This window comes from Elephas maximus, chromosome 1 (genome assembly GCF_024166365.1).
Source record: "Elephas maximus indicus isolate mEleMax1 chromosome 1, mEleMax1 primary haplotype, whole genome shotgun sequence".
NCBI lineage: Eukaryota > Metazoa > Chordata > Mammalia > Proboscidea > Elephantidae > Elephas > Elephas maximus.
The window spans coordinates 96097742-96121347 of NC_064819.1; the positions used below are offsets into that span (position 1 = coordinate 96097742).

At 51.1% G+C, this 23606-nt stretch overlaps 4 protein-coding genes across 6 annotated transcripts; all 4 read right to left on the bottom strand.

Annotated features, from left to right (window-relative positions):
* Positions 1–23: 23 nt before the first annotated feature.
* On the bottom strand, positions 24–11682 carry TAPBP (TAP binding protein). 2 transcript variants are annotated; one of them, XR_007518194.1, is made up of 9 exons: positions 11474–11682; positions 11159–11329; positions 10668–10928; positions 3450–3848; positions 2772–3113; positions 2601–2690; positions 2382–2419; positions 1137–1294; positions 27–478 (listed from the first exon to the last, which is right to left on the bottom strand). XR_007518194.1 is itself a non-coding variant. In XM_049890169.1 (8 exons), the coding sequence occupies exons 1-8, from the start codon at positions 11508–11510 to the stop codon at positions 1283–1285; spliced, it is 1350 nt and encodes a 449-aa protein (XP_049746126.1). In that variant the 5' UTR covers positions 11511–11682; the 3' UTR covers positions 24–1282. The 2 variants fall into 2 exon arrangements, 1 of the variants encoding a protein (XP_049746126.1); XM_049890169.1 differs by having other exon boundaries at positions 24–1294.
* Positions 11683–11773: 91 nt separating this feature from the next.
* Positions 11774–15169, bottom strand: ZBTB22 (zinc finger and BTB domain containing 22). Its single transcript, XM_049890178.1, has 2 exons — positions 15085–15169; positions 11774–14429 (listed from the first exon to the last, which is right to left on the bottom strand). The coding sequence occupies exon 2, from the start codon at positions 14357–14359 to the stop codon at positions 12473–12475; it is 1887 nt and encodes a 628-aa protein (XP_049746135.1). The 5' UTR covers positions 14360–14429; positions 15085–15169; the 3' UTR covers positions 11774–12472.
* A 652-nt stretch (positions 15170–15821) lies between these two features.
* Positions 15822–20240, bottom strand: DAXX (death domain associated protein). 2 transcript variants are annotated; one of them, XM_049890185.1, is made up of 8 exons: positions 20141–20240; positions 18986–19244; positions 18003–18834; positions 17672–17883; positions 17289–17517; positions 16652–17126; positions 16270–16492; positions 15822–16067 (listed from the first exon to the last, which is right to left on the bottom strand). In XM_049890185.1, exons 2-8 carry the CDS (start codon positions 19190–19192, stop codon positions 16008–16010), a joined length of 2238 nt encoding a protein of 745 aa, XP_049746142.1. In that variant the 5' UTR covers positions 19193–19244; positions 20141–20240; the 3' UTR covers positions 15822–16007. The 2 variants fall into 2 exon arrangements, with proteins under 2 accessions (XP_049746142.1, XP_049746148.1); XM_049890191.1 differs by having other exon boundaries at positions 18986–19241; positions 20141–20237.
* A 2075-nt stretch (positions 20241–22315) lies between these two features.
* Positions 22316–22555, bottom strand: SMIM40 (small integral membrane protein 40). The gene has a single exon (XM_049875730.1). It carries the CDS (start codon positions 22553–22555, stop codon positions 22316–22318), a length of 240 nt encoding a protein of 79 aa, XP_049731687.1.
* Positions 22556–23606: the final 1051 nt, after the last annotated feature.

Sequence of the window (23606 nt, forward strand, 5' to 3'; positions counted from 1 at the left end):
GCTCCGGGGTTTCCGACGCTCGAGGCCGGGATCTCCGCTTCCTGTGGTCAGCCTGGGAGATACCGCGGCTTGAGGGCGCCGTAGACGCCGTTAGTGGCTTCCAACCCCTAATTATTTTGAAGGGAATGGGGATCGGGTGTCCCTGAGGCATTGAAAGGTCGAGGTCATTGGGAGGAACCGGAAGTGATTCGAAGGAATATTGTGCTTGGAAAGGGGAAGCCTGGAGAAGAATGAGAGGCCCCGTTGGAACCACAGCAGCACCACTTTATTCGCACACGATTAGAACCGCTCCCTCCCTCAGTCCGGCCGAACGTTCTGTCCCTCAGAGATCTGTCTCTAAGCCGGGCCGCCGCTTTCTTCATCCAACATCCAGCAGCCGTTTGAGGAGTGCCCTCCAGAGGGCGCCAGGTCCAGTGCCCACGCGAGGGATACAGCAGTGGCTCCTTCAGCCCTTGAGCCAACAGTCCCAGAGGGAAGACTGGCGTTGAACAACGATTCGCACAATCACTTAAATACAACCGTGGTGAACCGTACAAGAGGGACGATAGGCGATTGGAGGGGAATGACGGGGCTGACCTAGTCGGGGGCTCAGGGAGGGCAAGGATGGACCAGGCAAGGGAACAGCGCGCTAGGACCCGGCAGTCGGTGCGATCAGCATTGAGAGGAGGGCTGAGGAGTACCAGGTGGGGTTGGAGGTAGGTAGGGGCCCCAAGCGACAGGAACACATGGGCCAAGGCAGGAAGGCTAGGTTTGCCACCTAGAGCAGTGGTTCTCAAAATGTCCCTGTCCTTGAGGTCCCTGAGATTTTCAGGGGATGTGCGAGATCAAGACTATTTTCACAACAACATTAAGATGTTAGTTGCCTTTTTCGCTCTCATTCTCTGAGAGTGCACAGTAGTTTTCCAGATGTTACGTGATGTGTAATGACATTGTTTTCACAATAGAATATGTGTTTGTGTATTCTCTCCCCCCCCGCCCAGTGTTAATTTCTAGTATGGTTTAATATCAGTAGTTATAACCCACATAAGCAAAAGCTCTTTAGGGTCCTCGATTAATTTTTAAGAGGTCCCAAGGCCAAAAAGTTTGACAGCCACTGCACTAGAGTTCTAAGAATGTGAATGTACTAAGATTTGTACCTTAAAAAAGCATTCAAGTCACTCAGTGGAGAATGGATTTGGAGGGAGTAGGAGCAGATGACAGGGACACAATTTGGGGGAGCTACTGCCACAGCTCAGGCCAGAGATGATGGTGCTTCGGCAGGGTGCTGGTGATAAGAAAGCCCTCACTGTACTTTCTGAAAGAGAAGCAAGAAGGAGGTGATGAATTTGGCATCTTTGAGGGTGGGGTGAAATGCTCAGGGTCAATCCAGAGAAATATGAACCATCATGGGCACCAGACCTGTTGCCATGGAGTCAATTCCGACTCATAGTGACCCTTAGGACAGAGCAGAACTGCCCCATATGGTTCCCAAGGAGCGCCTGGTGGATTAAAACTGCTTACCTTTTGGTTAGCAGCTGTAGCTGTTAACCACTATGCCAGCAGGGTTTCCATCATGGGCACAGAGGGTGGGAAAAGGGTGAGGTTAACATTTCTGTATGTTTTCTGCCTGCCAGGCACTGTACTGAATGCTTTGCACGCACTCTCGTTCTATCAGGTGCTTTCTAGTCAATTTCCACTCAGCAACTCCATGTGACAGAGTAGAACTGCCCCATAGGGTTTTCTAGGCTGAAACTTCAGATGCCAGGTCTTTGTCCCACAGAGCTGCTGGGTGGGTTCCAAAGGCCAGCCAGCCTTTCGGGTTAGCAGCCCAGCACTTAACTATTGTGCCACCAGGGTTCCACCTACATGCACTATCTCCTTTAGTTCTCTCAACAGTCCTCTGAGGCTGTGCTGTCCCCTGCATAGCCATCACCCACACGTGGATATTGAGCATTTGAAATGTGGCTAGTCTGAATTGAGATGTGGTAAAAGTTTAAAATAAACACCAGTTTTTAAAGACTGCAGAAAAATACTATAGTTTTTTACATTGATTATATCACGTTCAAGTAGTATCTCTGAATATGTAGGTTAAGTTAAATGTATTATTAAAATTAATTTCACCTGTTTAACGTTTTTAACGCGGCTAGTAGATTATTTAAATTTACGTATGTGGCTTGCATTGTATTTCTGTTAGACAGCGCTACCTAAGTAATTTTTGTTATCCCGGTGTTGCAAACTGCCAAAGAAACCGAGGTGTAGGTTATGTATGTAGCTTGTTCAAGGGGTCCTACAGTTGAAGGATCTAAGAAGCAGGTGCATGTGAATTCCAAGCCCAGCACACCAGCAGCCTCCCTCCATGATGATGAGTTGGGAAAGGTAAGGGATGGTGGAGGTATTGTTACCTTTTCCTTTGAATCCTTGGAAGTGGGCAGGTAGGCAGCTGTGGAAAGAGATTGAGATGGGATGGGGGAAGTGGAGAGGCAGAGGGAAGGGGGAGAGGTGGGGGGGGCAAAGGGATGGGATGGGGGAGGTGGGGGGGCAGAGGGATCAGTGTCAGGTTCTGGGAGTAGGCGGGAAATGTCCACAGTAGAGGGTCACGGTAGGGTGGGGTTCACACTCACCAACCCAGCTTAGCGCCTTGATGAGGCCGAGGAGGAGAAAGGCTGAGAGGAAGAGGCCCACACCATCCTCTAGGGAGGGCCTGGAGAGGCCTGGCAGGCAGAAAGAGAGAGTGAGCTCCATGCAGGCCCCAGCCCCAGCCCCTGTGGCTCCATGGTGCTCCTGGATCTTACCTGCCACCTTCAGGGTGACCTCGGTGCTACGCCCTGCGGCAGGCAGGCTAGGGTGGTGGATGCGACAGGCATAGCGGGTCCCGTGCTGCTCAACGGTGGCAGGAGGCAGCTGTAGGTGCCCGGAGAGGCTGACAGAGCCATCAGAGTGGTGGCGCAGGGTGGAGAGCCAACTCTGTCCCTCGGCCTTCTGTAAGCTACCCTCTGGGCCACCGCGGAGCTCCCACTCCACCTCCAGGCCCTCGGAGGGGTAGAAGTGGGATGCGAGGCAGAGCAATTCTGGGGGCGCCTCCCCCGGGGCAGCCCATACCAGGGGTGCTGGCGTCAGGGACACTTTAGGGGGCTCTAAGTAAAGAGTAGGAAATAGGCATGGGGAATCAACCCACTCTCCTCCCTCAGAGACCCTCAACTTGCCTTCTGGGCTCCCCAAACGGACTTCCCATTTCTTCTCCCAGGATGGGAAACCCACTGTGTCCCCATTGGTGCTTCACAGGAATCACCATGTTAAAGCCCCTCAGGTTCCCAGGGATCCCTCACCCCTGCCATTGCCCCTCTGACTCCCTAGGACCCCAATCCATCTCCCCTCACTCACCCTATCCTCCATCCTCTCTCCCCCTCTGATGGCAACCTCTAATCCCAGTGCCCACCCCCTACCCATGGGGACCGTACCCCCGCACTCACTGTACACGGCAAGCTCCAGGGTGACCTGTACTTGCAGGTATGGCAGGTGGATGGTGGCCAGATAAGTGCCCTCCTGGAAGGGTCGCACTGTAGGCAGCTGGAGGGTCCCATTCCCAGTCCATGGGCCCCACGGCTCATCATCATCCCATGCAGCAAATGTCACTGCCCCCTCTTGGGCTGCTGGCATCTGCCCACCCAGCCCAGGGGTTGCAGCCAGGAGCAAGTGCCCTTTACCCAGGTGCTGGCGTCGCCACTCCAGTCCAAAGGGAGGAGGACCCAGGGCCAGGGATGTAGCAGCCTCAGGGGTAGGGGGCATATAGGCAAAGCTCAAGTCCAGCATGGCACCCTGGCCCAGTCGAATTCGAGGGGCAGGGGTGTGGGTGAGGACAGTCAGAACCACTGGGGTTGACGGAGGCAGAGTAGGAGGGGCGTGAGGGAGAGAAAGGAGAGAAATGGAGTTACAGGGAGGACTCAGCTCCAACTTACCCGCCCCTCAGAAGACACCTTTTCTGACACTGTCTCCCAGCCCTCCTTGCAAATCCCCCTTTGTGCTGGGACCAAGTGGCACCCAGTTTCACTGGGAGTGAGCAGAGAGGTCTAGGGGTGAATAGGGGCAGTTAGTGGGTATAGCCTTTGATGGCAGCTCTAAACACACAGACCACTTGAGCCCTGGGGACAGTGGGATCTGAGGGCACTTCTGACATAGCCTGAACCAGTCCATCTCCAAGCACCACCTTGAAGAGCCAGGCCTTTTGTGTTGGTGAAGACAGTAATGACCTATAACCATCAATCCTATGGTGCTGTACTTGTTAACTCTGGAAGGTTGTGGCTCTAGCCTGGAACCGAGTACAGATCTCTATGCTCTACTGAGGCAGAGTAGTACAGAGGTTAAGTGCCTGGAGCCTGGCTGCCTGGGTTCAAATCCCAACTTTGCAATTACTTACCAAGTAATTGGCCAAGTTAACTTACTTGAGCCAGTTACTTCACCTTTCCATGGTTCAGCTTCCTAATCTCTAAAATAGGGATGATTGTGACACTAATAGCTTCCTCATAGGGTTTTTGTGAGGGTTAAATCATTTAATACCTCTTGATATTCAAATTTATTCAGTTCCTGATTTTGGATAACAAAACCAAAACCATTGCCACCAAGTCGATTCCAACTCATAGCAACTCTATAGGACAACAGAACGGCTCCATAGGGTTTCCAAAGAGCAGCTGGTGGATTCGAAATGCCAACATTTTGGATAGTAGCTGAGTTCTTAACCACTGTACCATAAGGGCTCCAATAACAAAGACTTGTATACGAAAGGCATAAGATGCTTTAAGCAGTGCTTGGAACAGGGCAAGTCTGCAAAGGTGTTTGCTATGGTTATATCTTAACTGCCAGACAAACTTAACATGCCTCCAGCTCAGCCAAATCTCTGTGATATCCCTCATGCTGCTCCAGTGCCCACCTTCCTAACCTTGATGAACAGTCACCACCAGTCCCCTAGGCTCAAGGCAAACATTTGGAGTCACTCAGACTCCTTCCTCTCATTCATTCATTCATTCAGCAAATATTTATTGAGCACCTTGGAAGTTCAAGATGTAGTGCTAGAGGATAAAGTGGACAAGATAGGCAGTCCTTGCCCTCAGGCTGCCTACAGTCCAGTGAGGGAGACAGACAAGCAAACTGCCAAATATAATGTTCTATGTTTTATCCCCTCTATGCCCTAAGTCTGTCTGTCTCCCAAATGATCTCACTTGTTCCTAACTCAGGTTCTCATCAATGTATTTGGACAATTACAACACCCTCTCTCTGGACTTGCTATCCTCATTTTCTTTCCCCTTCAAGTCATCCTCTGCACTGTAGCTACAGGTCACTTGCCTGTTTAAAAATCCCAGCTATCTAGAAAGCAGCAGCTAATGGCACAGGTTGAGCTGGGTGTTCTAAGTTCAATTCCTAGTCCTGGTCCTTAAAAACTGTGTGTCCTTGGGCAAGTCACCTAACTGCTCTGTGCCTCAGTTTTCTTCATCTGTAAAATGGGGAAAATACCAAAAAGCCAAACTCATTGCCGCCAAGTCGATTCCAACTCATAACAACCCTACAGGACAGAGTAGAACTGCCCCATAGGGTTTCCAAGGCTGTAAATCTTTTCAGAAGCAGACTGCCACATCTCCTGTGGAACAGCTGGTGAATTAAAACCAGTGACCTTTCGGTTAGCAGCCAAGCACTTTAACCGCTGAGCCACCAGGGCTCCTTAAAATGGGAATAATAAAAAAAAAAACTATTTTCTATGGTAGAATCCCCATATGGCAAACTGTTAATGTGCTCAGCTGCTAACTGAAACGTTGGAAGTTCGAGTCCACCCAGGGGCACCTTGGAAGAAAGGGATGGTGATCTACTTGTGAAAAATTGGCCATTGGAAACCCAATGTAGCACAGTTCTACTTCGACACACATGGGGTTGTCCTGAGTTAGAGTTGACTCAAAGGCAACTATTTTTTTAAATTTCCTATTGTTGTTGAGAGGAATAAATGAAATTATACATATAAAGTGCTAAGAACACAGCCTGACATATAGAAAATAATAAATGTTAGCTGTTACTATTTTCATTACTACCATCATCATGATGGACTTCCCAGGTATCTTGAGAAAATCACTCAATCTTTATTTTCCTCTTTAGTCCAATGACCTGATCCTTGCCTGCCTTTATAAGAATCAAATAACAGACTTTTTTTTGTCTTCATTTATCAAATTACCAGACATTTTTTGTTTTACTAGTGATGTGATTCAGTATTGCCAGGAGTTCAGGAAAATGGATCTCTTTCATACTATAAATTGGAAGGTAAATAGGCACAGCCTTTCGGAAGGAAAACTTGGAGTATTTATCAATAGCCCTTTAACTCAGCATCCCCCATATATGCAAAACAAGGAATGGGTTAAACAAGCTACGGTACATTTACATGGCATCATTAAAGATGGTAGATATAGAAGAAACATTCAATGTCATTGAAAATAGAAGATTACAAAATAACATGTTTAGTATATTTTTTTGCTTTGAAAAATATAGGAAGGCCTGAAGAACCATATTCTTTGTGCTATAAAATTGCTTGAAATTAATTTCGCTTCCATGAGTGAGCTCTCTTAAATATCTAATATAAGAATTTCCCTGGTAGTAATTAATTTGTTTTACAAACATTATTAAGCTCTTCCAAAAAATAAATAAATAAATAAATAAATTTTTTTTTTATAAGCCAGGCACTCTCCTAGATGGGAGATGTTGCTGTTGTTGTATAACAATTTTTTTGAAAAATGATAAAAAGATAATCTTCTGATAGCTCACCATCATCTATAGGATAAGATGAGCTTTCAAGGTATTTGATAATCCAGCCCTAACTCACCTTTCCCAAGTTCTTTTGCACCCTAAGAACCAGCCACATAAAATCTTTTTCTTGTTCCTCGTAGAAGCTCCAACCATTGCACTTCTTTCTACTTTGCTCATGAGGTCCCTTCATTTTACGATGCCCTCCCGCATTTTCTCCAAACATCTAAATACTCTGTGTCCTTCTGCATTAGTTCTATCTCTACTTCCTCCCAAAAGTGTCCAGGTCCTCCAGGTAAAAAACCTGTTGCTGTCGAGTTGATTCTGACTCAGCGACCCTATAAGACAGAGTAGAAATGCCCCATAGGGTTTCCAGGGAGCGGCTGGTGGATTTGAACTGCTGACCTTTTGGTAAGCAGCTGAGTTCTTAACCACTATACCACCAGGGCTCCATCTCCAGGTAAAAGTAGTCTTTTTTCTTTTGTGATTATATGTTATTTTTAATCCTAGATTCTGAGGCCCATAAAGTTAAGCTTTTCTCAACCTCATGGAATTGTTTTAGTTAAGTAGTATAAAAAAATATGCAATTTCACTTAGTTTATCAAAATCTAGAAGTACTCTTTAGGATTTTTTTTTTTTTTTTAAAGTCTATAGGATTAAGAAACAAACCTAAAAGTTTCACAGTTCAACCTTTAAGCTAACAGTAATGGGATAGTATGGGATATTGGACACAATTTTAGACCTGCATCCCATAAACTGTACCCTGTGAAGATACAAATGTAAATACGATAGGGCCAGAACAGTAAAAGTTTCACCACTTGTAGTTTGTACACATAGATTTTTACTTTTCTTTCTTAAAGAAGTGAGTGATAACACCTATTATAAAATGTTACTGAAAAAAAAAATTTTTTTTGAACCCAAATCTCATCAAGCCTCTAAATGCAACTACCAGTTTATAGGAAATATGGAGGAAAGAGGAACAAGGTAAATGATACCATAAGGAAACAATTGGTCAAGGGACATTTTGCAGGACAGATGACAGTTTCTCCTCTTCTGGATCCTGATTTGAGCAAATCAATTGTAAAATGACATCACTGAGACAATCAGAAAACTTTTAATATGGTCTAGGAATTAGATATTGTTTGTTTTGTTAGGTATTGTCATGTCGAATTGTGTTCCAAAAAAATATGTGTCAACTTTGCTAGGCCATGATTCCCAGTATTTTGTGATTCTCCATTTTGTGATGTGTTGTAAATCCTAATCCTGCCTTAATGAGGCAGGATTAGGTTATGTGAAAAAAGATTAGGTTATGTGAAAAAAGATTAGGTTATGCTTGTTATGTTAATGAGGCAGGAGTAGGGTGGGATGAATCACCCTTACTTAAGTCACTACCCTTACTCAGGCCAGGGCCCTGATCCCATGTCAGGGGAGTTTCCCTAGGGTATGGCTTGCATTACCTTTTATCTTACAAGGGATAAAAGGAGAGAGATAGAAGCAGAAGATGGGGACCTACTACCACCAAGAAAGAGCCAGGAGCAAAATGCATCCTTTGGACCCAAGGTCCCTCTGCTGAGAACCTCCTAGACCCAGGGAAGGTCGATAAGGACATTTCCCCATAGCAAACAGAGACTTCCCCTACAGCTAGCACCCCAATTGCAGACTTCTAGCCTCCTAAACTGTGAGAGAACAAATTTTTGTTCGTTAAACCCATCCACTCGTGGTATTTCTGTTATAGCAGCACTAGATAACTAAAAAAACCACAAAACCCATTGCCGTCGAGTCAATTCCAACTTATAGTGACCCTATAGGACAGAGTAGAACTGCCCCATAGGGTTTCCAAGGAGTGGCTGGTGGATTCAAAAGGCTGACCTTGTGGTTAGCAGCTGTAGCTCTTAACCACTGCATCACCAGGGCTCCAAATAACTAAAACAGGTATGATAATGATATTGTGCTTATGTAAAAAAAAAAAAGGTCCTTATTTAATAGAGATGCTTACTGAAGTATTAAGAGTAGAATAATGATACCTGGGATATACTTTAAAATACACTCTCAAAAAGAAAAAAAAACAATGGGAGCAGGACAGATGAAACAGTTTGGTAAAATGTAATATCTGTATATTTTTGTGATGTACAGGTGATGGGTATATCAAAGTTCATTATACTGCTCTACTTTGGGGAATCTGAAAATTTTTCCATAATAATGTTTTAAAAGAATGATGAGAATTAAATACTATACACACAAGGTATGCTAAGAAAGGATATTTGCCAACAAACATTTAAAATTCTTTGGTAAATAATTTGATAAGAAATAATGTATTAATGTATATGGCAAAATTATCAAAGATTCCACTTTTAATTTTACATTGAAACAACAATGGAACAGTTTTCATTTTCTTGAATCCTTAATCCAGAAATGCTTGAAAAGGGAGACACAACACAGCAGCTTGTTTTCACCCCCAGTGGCCTCTGAGATGTAGATCTTCTGGCCTGGGCACAAGTGGCTTTCTACTCTACACTAGAATTATTTAATACAAATCTTATCTCCATCTGCATCTGATCACCTTTGTGACCCTTCAGAGTGAAGGGGTAGGGGGCACCCCAGAGATTCTAATTGGCCTGGGGTGGGACCAAGTTTCAGTATATTTTAAAAGTTTCCTAGAGGATTCTAATTTGTGGCCCTTGCTTATTCTTGGTGCTAATAAATATTTATTGCTGGGCCTTTGCTTATTTTCGGTGCTAATAAATATTTATTGCATCAGTGAATAAATTAACACAGTACCTCCCTTGACAGTCACAACAACAGAAAGACAGAAAACAGTAACCACATTTTATATTTGGATAAACAAATTCAGAGAGAAAGGGACATCCTCAGGCCACCTCAGTGAAGCCTGAGCCCTGGGAAATAATACTCATTCCCACTGGAGAGAGTTATTGCCTCTACAAGACTCAGTTGTCCTCTGCTCCTGCCCTGGGTGGGACCTGGGGACTAAGAACGAAGTGTAGGCAGAAGTGAGGGTAGCAGGGTGGATACAGAGTCCATTTCCCTGGTCCTGTTGGTCATTCTCTCTTAGTGATGTGGGTGGCAAAGAGAGGGTACTGGGGAAGGGAGGTGCAGGGGCTCAGTTGGGGACGACCTGACGGTCTGGCAGTGTTGTTTATTTAAAATCGTACAAGACTGAGGGAGGCTGAGGACCCCTACCCACGGTTTGCTGCGAGGAGACAGGGTCAGACCGTCCCCATTCTCGCATTATCTCATCCCCTCCTGTCGTCCCAGACTAGCAAAGTGCCTGACCAGTGGGCCTCAAACTGCTTTGCACAATACGATAAGCTGTCCTTGCAGTGGGAACCATAGGGTCTCCCGGCCCCTTTCTTCCGCCCACTGGAGCGCACCGCTTGGTGACCACAGAGAGTCTGCGCATTCCCTCGTACCACAGGGAAGGGATTGTAGAGTAGGGGAGGTAAATGCACTTGAGTGCAAGAGCCTTTGTTTTGCTGACTGCAGCAGGCACCTAGTGTGGCCGCGGATGGGGTTCAAAGGCCAGTTTTTGAAACGGGGTGAACCGCAAGGGGGGGGTACCTAGCAAAATAAACTTCTGGGAGGACTGGAGAAAGTTCTGGCTTCTGAGCCCCTCCCAGCCCCACCATCTTAAAAGTTTCTCTAGCTCCAGTGTCCCGAAACCCCGGTCTCCGAAGCACCGCCCCCACTCAGCCCACCTGAATGCTCCGCCCCCAAGCCTGGGTGGAACCGTTTTAAATGGGTGGGGACTACAACCTGCTGGATAAAACTGCTTCGCCTAATAATGAAACCGTGCCCTTATTGAGGAAATGACTCGCTCAAGTCCACACAGCGAGTTACCTGGCAGTTCTTGGACCCTAGAATCTACCCATCCATCACCACCTCCCTTCCCCAGCTACCTGTTGCCTTGGTGATGAGAACAGGCTCCTGCTGAGACTCCGGCTGTGGCTGCAGGAGGCTGGAGAGGCTGAGGACCTGGCTGGACATGCTGACCATGAACCAAGTCCCGTCCAGGGCCCGCGGGCAGCTGTGCTCCGGGGTCAGGCCTCTGGCCCAATTCGCGGAGGCGGGGAGCGGGACGTAGCTGCTCATCTCGCAGTGTGGCGCGGGGGCGCCTCGGGGGTACTGCCTAAAGGCTGCCTGGAGGGCTCCCGCAGGGTCTGTGAGTGGAGAGAAGAGAGCGCAACTGTAGTTACCACCGGGAAAGGGGCGGGGCGGGCAGCGCCTGGGTAATTTTAAACGCACAGACTACCCGGATAGTGAGAGGTTTAGTGGTGATCCAGACTCCTTTTACAGATGGGGAATTAAGGCCCGAGGTCACTGCATGACATGAAGAGAAGGGGACTTCAATGGAGGCGGCAGACTTGGGGGCGAGTCCCAGAAGACTCACCATGCACACTGAGGTAGAGCGTGGGGTCGAGGTCCGGCCGGGGAGGTGGTCCCTCCGGGCCCTGGCGCAGCAGCAGTGCGGCGGGTCTCTTGGTCAGGCCGCCGCCTTTCGCATCCTCCACAAACCAGCACTCCAGTACCGTTGGTCCTGCCGAGACGGCAGTCTCCAGGCCTGGGGGACAGGGTCCGGGTGAGGGGACGGCCGGCATGTCCGGTGACCCCTCCGCCGGCAGGTGACCCCTCCCCCGGGCGCCCAGCAAGACCGCCTCCCTGTCTTTCCCCCGTTCCTGGGAGAGAAGTCGTGGGATTCGCTCACCCAAAGCCACAGTGAGGACCAGGGACAGGAGCTTCATGGCGCTGCGATCTCTTCAGCCCTGAAGCCTCCACTTCCCCCTTTTACTTTCACTTTCTTCAAAGGCGGGCAGGAGGGGCGGGGAAATCCCTGCTCCGGTCAGGCGAGTGGGTTCGGGAGGCGGGTGCGCCCCTCACTGGCCGGGCAGGGATCCGGGAACATCCTCTCCAGTTCTTGTCAGGGCATCCCAGCCCCGCCCCGCCCGCCCCCCTGGCCCACCCAACACCGCCGGTTACCGGACCCTCCCCAGCCCCAAGTTCCCCCTACCCCACACCCTAGCATCCACCTCCCGCGGAGCCACTCCGCTTTCCCCCACCTGTGCCGGGTCCCCAGCAAAGATATATAGGGGTTGTCAGGAAGCCATGTGAAATGATCATAAATATTTTAATCACCATTTTTAAAAAAAGATTTAAAATAAAAATCTTATACTCCTACGACTTATTCCCTCCTTGTCTCCACTCCCTCCCCCCTGAGAACCGAGTTGGGAAACCCTAGGGGGGTAAGGAGAGGGAGAAGAGGGGTAGGGTAGAAATAAGGGACGCAACCTGTGGGGGAGATAGGTTCTAGGACAAGGGTGGGGCTCAAAGGCCTGGTCCCTACAACACAAACACAAACTTCAGGCACAAACTACAACCACCGGACCCTTGGCTGTATGACTCCAGGATGCTCAACAATTCCCCTCCCCCTCCCATGTACTCCCTACTATGTGGAGCTGGGGCTTCAGGGTACCCCTGCGAGGGGAAGGAGGGGCTTCGTTCTGGGATAACTTCAGCGGAGTTGGGGGGTGATTGGAGTGGAATGGACTGGCGATGGTGCAACTTGATTCCCCTTTCCCAAGTATATACAAGTCCATAGAGATAAGGAAGACTAAGTGTGATGGGAGATCACCTGGAGCCACAGCGCTCCTAGCTTGTACTCCCTATTCCCTCTTTCCCGAAAGATAATCCCAATTGCTCTGTCCCCTCAGTTTGCCCCTCCGCCCCCATTGAAGCCCATCTCCACCTTGTGAACGCTAGTTGGGGACCAGACCCTTCCGCTCGGAGGGGACGTGGCCCCACTCCTTTCGTCGCCGCTACCCCCGCCTGCCGCCTGGGACTCTCGCTTGGGCAGCATGGCTGGCCCAGCGGGCGGCCCAGGCCCGGCCCCGCCTCCGGGCCCGCCCCCGCCCAGTCGGTGCCGGCGTTCACAGTGTCCCCGGTGGCGCATGAAGCTGTCACGCCACATGAACTTCTTTGCGCAGACACCACATTCATAGGGCTTGAGGCCTGTGTGTGTCTTCATATGCTCGGTCAGGTGGTGCTTCATCTTGAACTTCTTGTTGCACACGGGACAGTCAAAGGGCCGCAGGTTGAGGTGCATGTTCACATGCCGGTCCCGCATGCTCTTGTGTGAGAAGGCCTTCCCACAGTGGCACAGGAAGATCTTATTCCCATCCGTGCCACCTGTTCCCCCAGAGGTCCCGCCAGTACCCCCTGGCATGCTCAAGCCCCCTGCCGATGTCCCCCCCAGGGTCACTGCCCCATGCTCTGCCTGATTCCCTGGTGGCTGGCCCGGAGCCTGTGAGGAGGAGGAGGATGGGAACACCAGGATCTGGTTGGCCTGCATGTCCAGGGGAAGCAGGGGCCGTGGAGGGTGGGAGGGGGTATAGGAGGAGGGGGTAGGCCCCCCTGAGTCATCCAGCCCTGCCCCAGGACCCCCACCCTCATAGGGGCCAAAGTCATTGGAAGACTCACAGAAGTTGACCTGCTCCTCCCCCTTGACTGGAGGTTCACTCAGGGTCCTGACATCACTTATGCTGAGGGTAGCCTCAGGCCCCCCGCCTGCTGGGATCCCTGAGCCACCCCCCAGCTCTTCATCTTCATCATCCTCACAGGTCAACACCAGGTCTTCCTCCTCCTCCTCCTCCTCCAGATCCGGATCTTGGGGAACCAGGGGCGCTGGTGCTGGGCAGTTTCCACCCTGCTTCACATACACCCAGTGTTTCTGTGGCATGATGCTGGGGGGTGCATAGGTGGGCCGACGGAGTCCAGCCCCAGGGACCACCGCCCCCCTGCCATCCCCACCATCGTCGCACAGCTCATCTGCCTCCAGCAGCAACTTCCCAGAGGTAGCCCCACCACTGACAACCACAGGGGCCGGGAATACAGGGCCACCTCCTCGCCTCTCCCCACTGCCCACTGTAGAAGCTGCAAATGCCTCTTGGGAGGAAGATGAGAAATCCGTGGACTCTCGGGGGCTGAAGTAGTTGCTACTGCTTGGGGACTGATTCTCACTTGCTCGACTGGAGGCATGAGCGCGCACGGAGCCCATGGTGGCAGGGGCCACAGTGCTCCCACTCCCTGCTGGGCCATGGACAGTGACTGAGGTGGCTGCAGAGGTGGTGATGGTGGTGGTGGCTGAGGTCCGGCCTTCACGGAGGAGCTCAGTGCACTTGTCCACAATATGCCACATTTGGAGCACAGACCCAACGGTGAGGAAGTTGACAATATCAGCAGCAGCCATGCTGAGGCGGCCTGTGTAAGCAGAGGCCAGGACAGTCTCAAAGGCGCCTGGATCCATGACACTGGGCAGTGAGATGGAGGTCATGCCCTTCAGTAGGACCTGGTCGTGGAAGTAAGGAGAAGAGGCAGCCAGAACAGCACGATGAGCCCGGAACTCTCGGCCCTGCACTCGGATGGAAACGTCACAGAGCTGGCCCTGCAGCCGCTGCTGGTTAAGGGACTCTAGGAGGGCACTGGTCACCTCAGGGAAGGACACATGTACCACTGCAGCTGCTGGCAGTGGGGGCTGGGCCAGCGGTAGGGGCAGGGGCAGTGCTGTCGCACTGGGAGACAGAGACGACGGCTCCATGGCGTGGAGGGAGGGGGTACCCCCCCCAGCCACAGGAACAAGGGAGGGAAGAGGGCGGCCGGGGGGGTATCTGGGAAGAAAAAGAGAGAAGAATATAACGATAACATCTGATAATGACACAGCCTTTTACAGTTTACCAGCATGTTCATACAAATTAGTATCTGAGTAACTCCCCACAACAACACCGTGAGGCAGGTATTCCGCTCAACCCCATTTGATAGATGAGAAAACTGAGGATGAGAAAGATTAAGAGATTAACCAATGTCACATAGCTAGTAAGTGGCAGCGCCAGCAAATGCAGATCTCTTGACTCCAAATCCAGTGCTTTCTTTGCAGGTGAGCGAAATAAAGTGCTCTTAGGGAGTGGGGTGTCTCCCCTCGGAATTACACCCTATTTACCGTTTGTCTGAGAGCTTGACTTTCCAAAATGCTCCTTTTTGGTGTCCTGCCCCCCTTTCTTGGGTGGGGGTGCAGGTCTGCTCTAGTACTAAAAAGAAAACCAACTGTTCTGTTCATCCCCCTTAGGCCATGCCCCCCGGCTCTCACCGGCCACGCCCCCTTTGCCCCAGCGCACACATAGCCCCGCCCCCTTAGCACTTTCAATCCCGCCCCCTGTCTACCCCCGCCCACACCGGACCCCGCCCCCCTCTGCTCCGCCCCAAGTGCTACATCGGCCTCCTCTCCCACCCGGAAGGCGCCCCCCAACCCCGCGCGTCCCCGCTTACCGGGCCGCGCGCCCTGGGCCCCCCCGCCCCTCACTCTGCGGCCAGAGCCGCAGCCTGGGCCCCTCCCGCCGCCATCTTGCGCCGACTCTCTCCGCCCTCCGCCCACGCTCCGCCTCCCGCCCCTCCGACATTAAAGGTACGGCCAAGCACCCCGCCCGTGCCGCTGGGCAATACTCGGCCGACTCAGTCGATTTCCCTTTAAAGAACCGTCGCCTCGTTCCACCTTAAAGGTACGAGGTCCCTTCCCCCGCTGAGGGCTCAGGGATTGGTTCGGCCGAAGCATTCATTCTCCTTTAATTCTGTAAGCCTGCCTCTTGCCATTAGCGACGGATCCTGGCCTTCGCAGTCCAGACCCCGCCCCTAAGCTCTGGCCATTTGCAGGTTTGCCGGGTCGAATCGCCCTCACCTCCCAGCTTCTGACAGTTCCCCTGAAGTCCCGCCCCCTTCCTCTGGGCCAGGATTGGCCAAGTAACCCTTGAGCCGGCCCCTGATTGGCCTTTTTACTCCGACCGCTCAAAGGGAGAAAGTAGAGCGGTTAAGGAGGCTGAAGCACTTTTTTCAGTGCCTGGCAGAGGGCGCGGGAAGGCCCAAAAGCTGAGAAACCCCAAGGAAGGCCTGCAAAGGCCAGGCTGGAAAGGACAGTCCCAGGGCCACCCGGGGCCAGGCTAACCCTGAGCTAGGGAAGAACTGGTGCCAATCTGTGACAGCAAAAGAACAAGGAAAAGACAGGGATACAATAAGAAAAGAATTTTATTGTTTATTAATACGTCTGTGTAAAACTTAAGCTTTTGTTTTTAAAAGAAACACCACCAAAAGGGGAAAAGCTCAGTCCATCCCCATCTCAGTCATTTGCTCCCCACTATCCTCCAGATGCTATCAGCAAACACGTTGGAGGTGGGGAGCATGAATGTTGGGGGAAGCAGTTAATCAGAGTCTGAGAGCACGATGATCTCCTCTGGATCGCACTGTGTGGCCACACTCATCTGCAGGGGAGTGAGAGACAAAGGGGCAAGTGTCAGAGAGATCTGGAATACAGGGAGGAGGAGAAAGAGACGAAGGGACTTAACAGAGACCAAAAAATGGGGGTAGAATAGAAGTGGTGGGTGCAATACTCAGAGAAGCTGAAACTGAAAAGACAACGAAAGAGAATGAACTGTCAGAAGCAAAACGGCCTCCCTCTCTTACCTTGTAAGTACCAGGCCGGGAGGCTTGAGACTGGGGGGTTTGGGAAGGCCTGGCTGGAGAAGGGCTGCAGAGGGAGCTGGTCACCAGGCCATGGCTGGGAGAGTCCACCCTTGTCGAGGAGTCAGCAACTGGGGTCACAGATGCCAAGGGCGAGGGTGGGCTGGGGAGGGTACATATCCTCTTCCCGTTCTTCTCATGCACTGCCCTCTGCCTTTCCACATAGCTGGAGACAGAAACATCAACATGTGGAGGGGATGACGTGAGTGAGGCTGGAGGGGGAGTGTCCAATCTCATTCCCAGCAGACTCAGTTCCCCAGTGCTCCTGTCATAAAGCCCTGTGCAATCCCACCTTGACTTCCCTCTTCCTCCTCCTTGTTGTTACCTGTCTCCTAATGGCCCTGACCCTGGGGCCTTCTCCTTCCGAGATTTCTTGCAGGGGGGACAGGAATCTCCCCAGGTGTGAGGAGACACACCTCCATTGAAGGAAGTGGAGGTGACCATGGCTGCTCCATTCTCCAAAACAGTGATGAGGGAGTCCTCTGTTTGCTTCTTGGAAGAGGAAATGTCCCTCTCCTCAGGGGAAGGGGTGGTCTCCACGGGCAAGGCTTCAATCTCTAGCTCGAAGAGCTGAGACACAGGACTCTCTTCTTCCAGGGGCAACTCCTCGAGCTGCTCTCCACTGCTTTCAGCATCTATGCCGGAAAGGGCCAGGGGCTCCGCTGACAGTGAAGATGGAGACGCTGTAAGTCTTTTGTTTTGCTGCTCCATTGAAGACCTGCTCATCTCTTTACCAGGTTCCAGGTCCTGTTCAGGGGAGATCTGTGGTGGGGACATGGGGCTCTTGTTTCCATCCTCGCCTGGAAGAAGAAAAAAGGAAGGATGGCATAAGAACTAGAGGAAAGAATACTGCTGAGGGGACACTACAAGGACAGAGAAGGAAATAAGGGTCTCAAACAGGTGACTTATGCTCAACAAAGTAGAGGGAACTGACACATGGGGGGAATGCTTCCCTGACATACCTGCTTCCTCCTCCTCCTCTTCATTGTTCCCCTGACCTTCCTGCATCTGTTCCAGATCCTCCTCCTCTTCAGAATCTGTAACCTCCTCCTCTTCTTCCTCCTCTTCTTCTTCTTCCTCCTCCTCTTCTTCTTCCTCTTCCTCCTCCTCATCACTTTCCTCATCTTCTTCCTCATCTGTCTCAGCCTTGGAGGTGGTAGGACACTCCTGGGATGCTATTCCACTAGGGCCCTAGAGGACAAAGGAGTTTCTCTAAGAAATCCCTTGCTCCAGAGTCCAGCCCTTGCTTTCTTTCTGCACATTCCCCCAGCAGTCACCCCAGACTCCCTGGAGGCCAGTGCAGGGGAAGGACATGGCCTCTCTGAAGGAGGTATCCCTCTCATACCTCACCAGAATCTGAGGAGGCTCTGGGGGGTTCTGCAGGGTGGCCAGAGGTGCCTTTGAGCCGAGCCCTTCTCTTCTGTCTCTCACCCTCCTCACTCTGATCTTGCATCATTGCATATTTGGTGATGACCTCATCCAGCCGGCTCATGGCCAAGCTCCGGTTTTCCCGAAGGCGCCGAGCCAGGATGGGATCCAACAGTGCAGGGTCAATGCCTATGTGGGAAGATATAAAGTCAGAGCATTCAGCCCAAACTCTAGAAGGAGAGACTAAAGGGATGCCCCTCTGCCACACACCTGATGGGTTGCTGATGGGCATCCTGCAAACTCCCTACCTGGCCTATAGTCATCTGTGAGGTGGCAGCCAAAGTTGTAGATGAGATCAAGGTGGCGTCGTTCCTGTAGCCTGATGCCCACATCTCGGAAGGCATCCTGAGCCATGAGCTGGAGCTGCTGCCGAGGGAGGCCGAGGCTGTGTCGAGCAGCTGCCTTCTCTACGGCCCGCAGCACATCTCTATAGTCAGGGAAGGTATCAGGCCCTGGCTTGTTGATAAGCCGCTCAATGCGCCTGTTAACCTCTGGGTAGCGGGTTCCACGGTAGGGGATGCGCTGCTCTATAACACGGCCGGTCAGTGAAGAGCAGTCTTTCAGCTCACACAGGCGCCCAAAGAGGCGGATCAGCTTACGCTTCAACCGTGCCTCCTGTAGGTATGTGGAATCCGGGTCATCCAGTTCTGAGAGATCCAGCTCCTTCTCCTGCAGCCTCCGTATCTCTGCCACATAGAGGGCCAGTAGCTGCTCCAAGTGCTGGATCTGCCGCCGAGAACCACGGGTCCTTGGGGCCTCAGAGGCAGTGGTCTCAGCATTTGTGGAGTCTAAGGGGGGGTCTGTGGGAGGGTTATTTCCAGAGGGCTCACTGGAGGTGGTGGCAGCAGGTGACAGGTTCAGCTTCTTCTTGGCTGAGTGGGCCTTGAGAACAGTGCAGAGCTCGTTGATGTAGACATAGAGCTTAGCTGGCCGGCTCCGGGCCCGAGATAGGACCCGAGAGAGGATGTTGCAAAACTCCGCCGAGGCCAAAAACAGAGAATGGGCTCGCTGCTGGCGGTTATAGAGGAATGGGACCACCTCAGGGTGCTCTGCCGTCTGCATCTTACACAGTTTAAGGAACTGGACAGTTCAGAGGAAGAAAGGAGAGGAAAAGAGACAAGGGAGATGGTTGAGAGGAAGGTGAGGTGGGGTTAGCAGGGAAGAAAGGACAGGAGAGCCAGTCAGCCCTCCCCCTCCCTAGAGTACAAGAATCTCCTCCCTTAAAGCTCACCTCTTCAAACAGCTTCTCATTCTCCAACTTGTAGCATTTCTTGCTGCCCGAACTACTGCTTCCTTCGGACACACAGGGCTCAGAGGGGCCAGGGGCTTCTGCCCTGGGCGAGGCCGGATTGGGGGGTGGGTGGGAGGGCCCTGGCTGAGCAGCTGCTTCATCTTCGTCATCATCATCCAGCACGATGATGTTGTTATCGGTGGCCATGGGGGATCAAATCCCCCGGAGGGAGGAAGTGGTGGGGATTTCAGAAATCCTGCTGGAAGGGGATGGGGCCTCAGAAAGAGCCCCTCCAGCATAGCCCCATCCCTTCATCTCACACATTTTCCAATCTCCTTGGGTTTCAGTAATACCCAGCTCTGCCCAACAGTGTCTTCACTGACTATCATCAGCAACCATTAGTTACATATACTTTTCGGGCCCTGCACCTGGGAGGGGGATCCCCAACCACCTACAAACAGTAAGTTCCTATCTCCAGCTCCACCCCTCAGATCGATTTCCGGTCTTTCTGTTTCGTTTATCCAAGGTTTCTCACAGTTGGCAAGTTGATCCTTCCTCCCAGGACAGTTTACCACACTGCATCTTATTTCTTTGACACCCTCTTGCACAGATGCTACATCACTGTTGGCACACCCCACGTTTTCCCCCTTTCGCCCTCAACCACGTCAAACCTGCACCCCCCACCCCATCCTGAATGATCACCCCAACTCCTACACTCTCTGTGGAGGAACAGGTTCTCTCCCAACAGCCCATTCTCCTTTCTTCTCCTTGAATTATTCCCATATTCCACCGTCTAATAGGTCCCTTCAAACCGGGGCTTTAAAAAAAAAAATTAGGTTGGAGATATTTTACCTCGAATCCCCTCCCTCTCACCCCACCCTAATTTTCCCTTTTTTCTCCGTTGACCCGTAACCGCTCGTGAGCCCCTGACTGGGCTCTCTTGATTCCTCTTCAATCCCAATCCTGGGTCCGGCCCCCTTCCCCAGGTGAGCTTCCCGCCAAATCCCCCCTCCCCCCGCAGTTCAGCCCCCGGCCGCTCTCTCCCCTTCAGGAATAGGAGGTACCACAGTTTGCTCTCGAGCTCAGCTCTCGGGTCTCCACAATACCTCTCCCTCGATATCCCCACCCTGTCTGCCCGCACCGTCCAGCGCCCACCTCAGAAACGGTCTCTCGAGGCGACCCTCACCGCTGATCTCAGAACCTCGCATGCTTCTCTCCGCCTTCCTTCCCCCTCCCACCGCAGTCCCTACTCAGGACCGGAAGCCGCAGAGTTTCCGCTTACATGCACCTAGGCGCAGCCATCTTATGATACGGAACGTTGTCCTGTGGCCGGAAGTGATGTAGTCCCGCCCCTCGAGTATCTCCAGTAGTCTGCGGCGCCCTATCCCCTAACCTGTAGGGGGCGTGGTTTGTCCCTTCAAGGAGTGCGAAGCACCCGGGGATCGCCATTTTGCCGTACGGCGTTGTCTCAGTCCGGACTTATGCGCGAAGCCAGTGAGGCTCTTTTCACCCGGTGCTTCTGCGATTCCGCCAATCAGAAACTTCTTGCACTGAGCGCAACCGCCGGTGAATCGCGTGCAGGGAGGATTGAGCCACTTTTCCAATTGGGCGGGGGGGGAACGGAACAGGACAGATAAGGAGTTGGGTTCCCCAAGGCTGTGGAAGGTTTCATAGAAGAGTGAGAATCTCTTAAGAGGAAAAAAAATCCTTTCCTTCCGCTGGGCTATTGACAAACCTTCCGGCCCAGATTTCCTATCTCCCAGGTGTTGGTTTGCAAAGCTTAAGCAACTGCGTCCGCCCCTTTTCTTCCGACGGCTGCACGCCCCTTGCTGCTACCCTCCATCTAGCTCTACATCTAGATGCCTCCATCTCCCCATCGTGAAATCATAACACATGCACACGAAGAAGCACAACGCGCTACACAAATGCGTTATTATTATTGCCACTGTTGATTTGCTTTTCACCCATCACCACGTAACGATCAATCAAGCAGATGGGACCTGGGTTGTTTTCTGTTCTTCTCGAGAGGGGTTCCCCGACGCGCAGGAGGCGCTGACCAGGAGGCTGTGCTTCGTAGAGGAGTCCAGCGCCTAAGGACCGGCGATGGGGCAAGGGTTTTAAGAATCTGATCAAATTGCCACTGTAAGGGTATGAGACAAAATGAGAAATGAGTCTCGTGAAGTACCTGGGGTCTCGTCTCCTCTTCCTGTGGGATTGCTGTGGAAAGAAGGAAGGAGGAAGAAACTGATTGTGATGCCTGTCTCACCCGCACCCCTTCGGCCAGCTTTAGTGGGGCTAGAGGGACTCGTCAAGGCAGGGGCAAAGTCCAGAGGTGAGCTCATGTGCAAACCCAAAAGATTAACACGACTCCAGTCTCTGAGATTTTCACCTCCTGCATCCTGTGCATTCCATAAGTAGCGAGCATCTTCCCACTTTCTAGTACCACCCTTACATCCCCCACATCTTTGGAATCCCAGAACATCAAACCTTCCCTCCCATTAAAGAATTCCACACCACTTCTCTCCAGTTCTCTAAGCCTAAGTCTTCAAATTGAGACCATGAAGACACTCCAAAGGGTACCTGAGCATGGGCGTTTTACTGGATCTAATTTCCAGATCCTCACCTTTCCCAAAATTGTTTTCCTGAGTAAGCACCGGCAGTACAGGTTCTCTTTCTTCCCTTCCCCTTTTACAATGGACTTCCTCCCTCTTAAAAAAAGAAGAGTATAGCTCTCAACCATAAAATCTCTGTGGTAATCTTTTTTTTTTTTAGTTAATCTTACCTTGTCTCAAAGAGACAAAGAGCCTATTCCTTTCATCCAAAAAACCAAACCAAACCCTTTGCGGTTGAGTCAATTCCGACTCATAGCGACCCTCTAGAAATGGAGCAGAACTGCTCCATAGGGTTTCCAAGGAGTGGCTGGTGGATTCAAACTGCTCACCTTTTGGCTAGCACCCCAACTCTTAACCACTATTTCACCTGGGCTCCATCAAGTCACTATGATATCTCAATTCAATTTGACATTCAAAAGGGTGATTTAACTATTTTATTTTAAAATGTGAACATTATTAATATGCCAAGATTGATTTCAATTCTTGAAGCAACCTTAATTTATGATGAAAAATTTTAGATGCCACTTAAAAATGAGAGATTACATACGTTTTCAAAATTATTTCATAATTATTTATTCTCAAAATTACTTCAAGGAAATTAAGATTGCTTCTCTAAGCTATATAAATGTCCCCTCCACAACCCCCAACAGTCCCATTTCCCTCCTGTCTCCCCTCTCACCTCTGTGGCAGGGAGAGAGAATGCTTCTAGGAAAGATGGTCACAATTCCAGCTCTTGCTCCTTCTGAGGTGTTTGCAGGAGCCAGTCCCCAAACTTTGCCCATGGTAGCAGCCACAGCAGCTTATAGGCAGCCTGCAGCATCAGCAGTGTCAGGAGGAGGACCAGGAAGATAAAGAAGGCCTTGTCCAAGGTCTGACGAAGGGGACCCCTGGGAGGAGAGGGACCATGGGCAAACACCAGGAACACATCGTCCTCGTCCACATTGCCTTCCTCTGCCATCCTGAACCCCAGTCTGACAGCTGGCTGGATCAGGGAGGTTGGCATGGAAGCCTTGCTCAGCACTGCCAGGATTAAGGGGTGTGGTGCTTGCAAGTCCTGCACCTGTCTTGACCCTAATTCCCCCACTCAAGAGAGATAAGAGAGCCTTTGGAGCAATCATTTAATTACCCAGTATAAAGCGAATGGTCTGGACTAAACAATCCCTAAAATCCTGTCCAGTTTTACCACTTTATGATTCTGTGATTTGGAATCATTAGGCCCAACATAGAGACAAACAAACTGGAACAAGCAGGCAGCCCAACTGTCCACATTCTGGGTCTTTAAGGTCAAGGCTCAAGGTCTGGGGACCCTATAGAGAAAGGGTGAGCAAGTGGACCTTGTGTGCTACTGTGAGCTGCTGTCCGTCAAGGAGGGGGCTGGGCCTTTTATTTTTCAGTTGGCCGTTAAAGTCCCTTTGGGTTTGACAGCGGGTGGCTGGCTGGGTGGGGGCCTCTCCTGAGGGGGTTGGGGACAAGTAGCCGAGTGCCCGGGGTCTACAGTCAGCTCAGGCATAGTTCTCCCGCCCCACCCCCACCCCGCCCCGCCCCACCCCCACCCCACCCCCACTCACGTCTGCCTTTGGCTGAGATTGGACGTTATAACCTAGACCTTTTGGAATTTTGGGAGAGGCGGATTATAATTGGACATCGTGAGCTCAAGGGGTGGTCATAAAAAGAGAAAGATTTTGATTGGTCGGTGGGTCCAAGCGGGGTAGTTGCGAACTACTGGGGCAAATACAAGCCAAGGAGTTGCCTTTTAGTCTAAAAAAAGCATGGCCACGCCACGTGTGTCAGAGTAACTGCTCCATAAGGTTTTCAGTGGCTGATTTCTCAAAGAGATTACCACGTCTCTCTTCCAAGGCGCCTCTCGGTGGACATAAACCGCCAACCTTTCTGCTGGCTAAGCATGTTAAAGTTTGCACAACCCAGGAACTCCAGGGCAAAAATAAGATGTGAGGTTTGAGAGGGATAGAGATGTCGTTTTCTTGTAGGATTTTGTCTTAAACATAAAG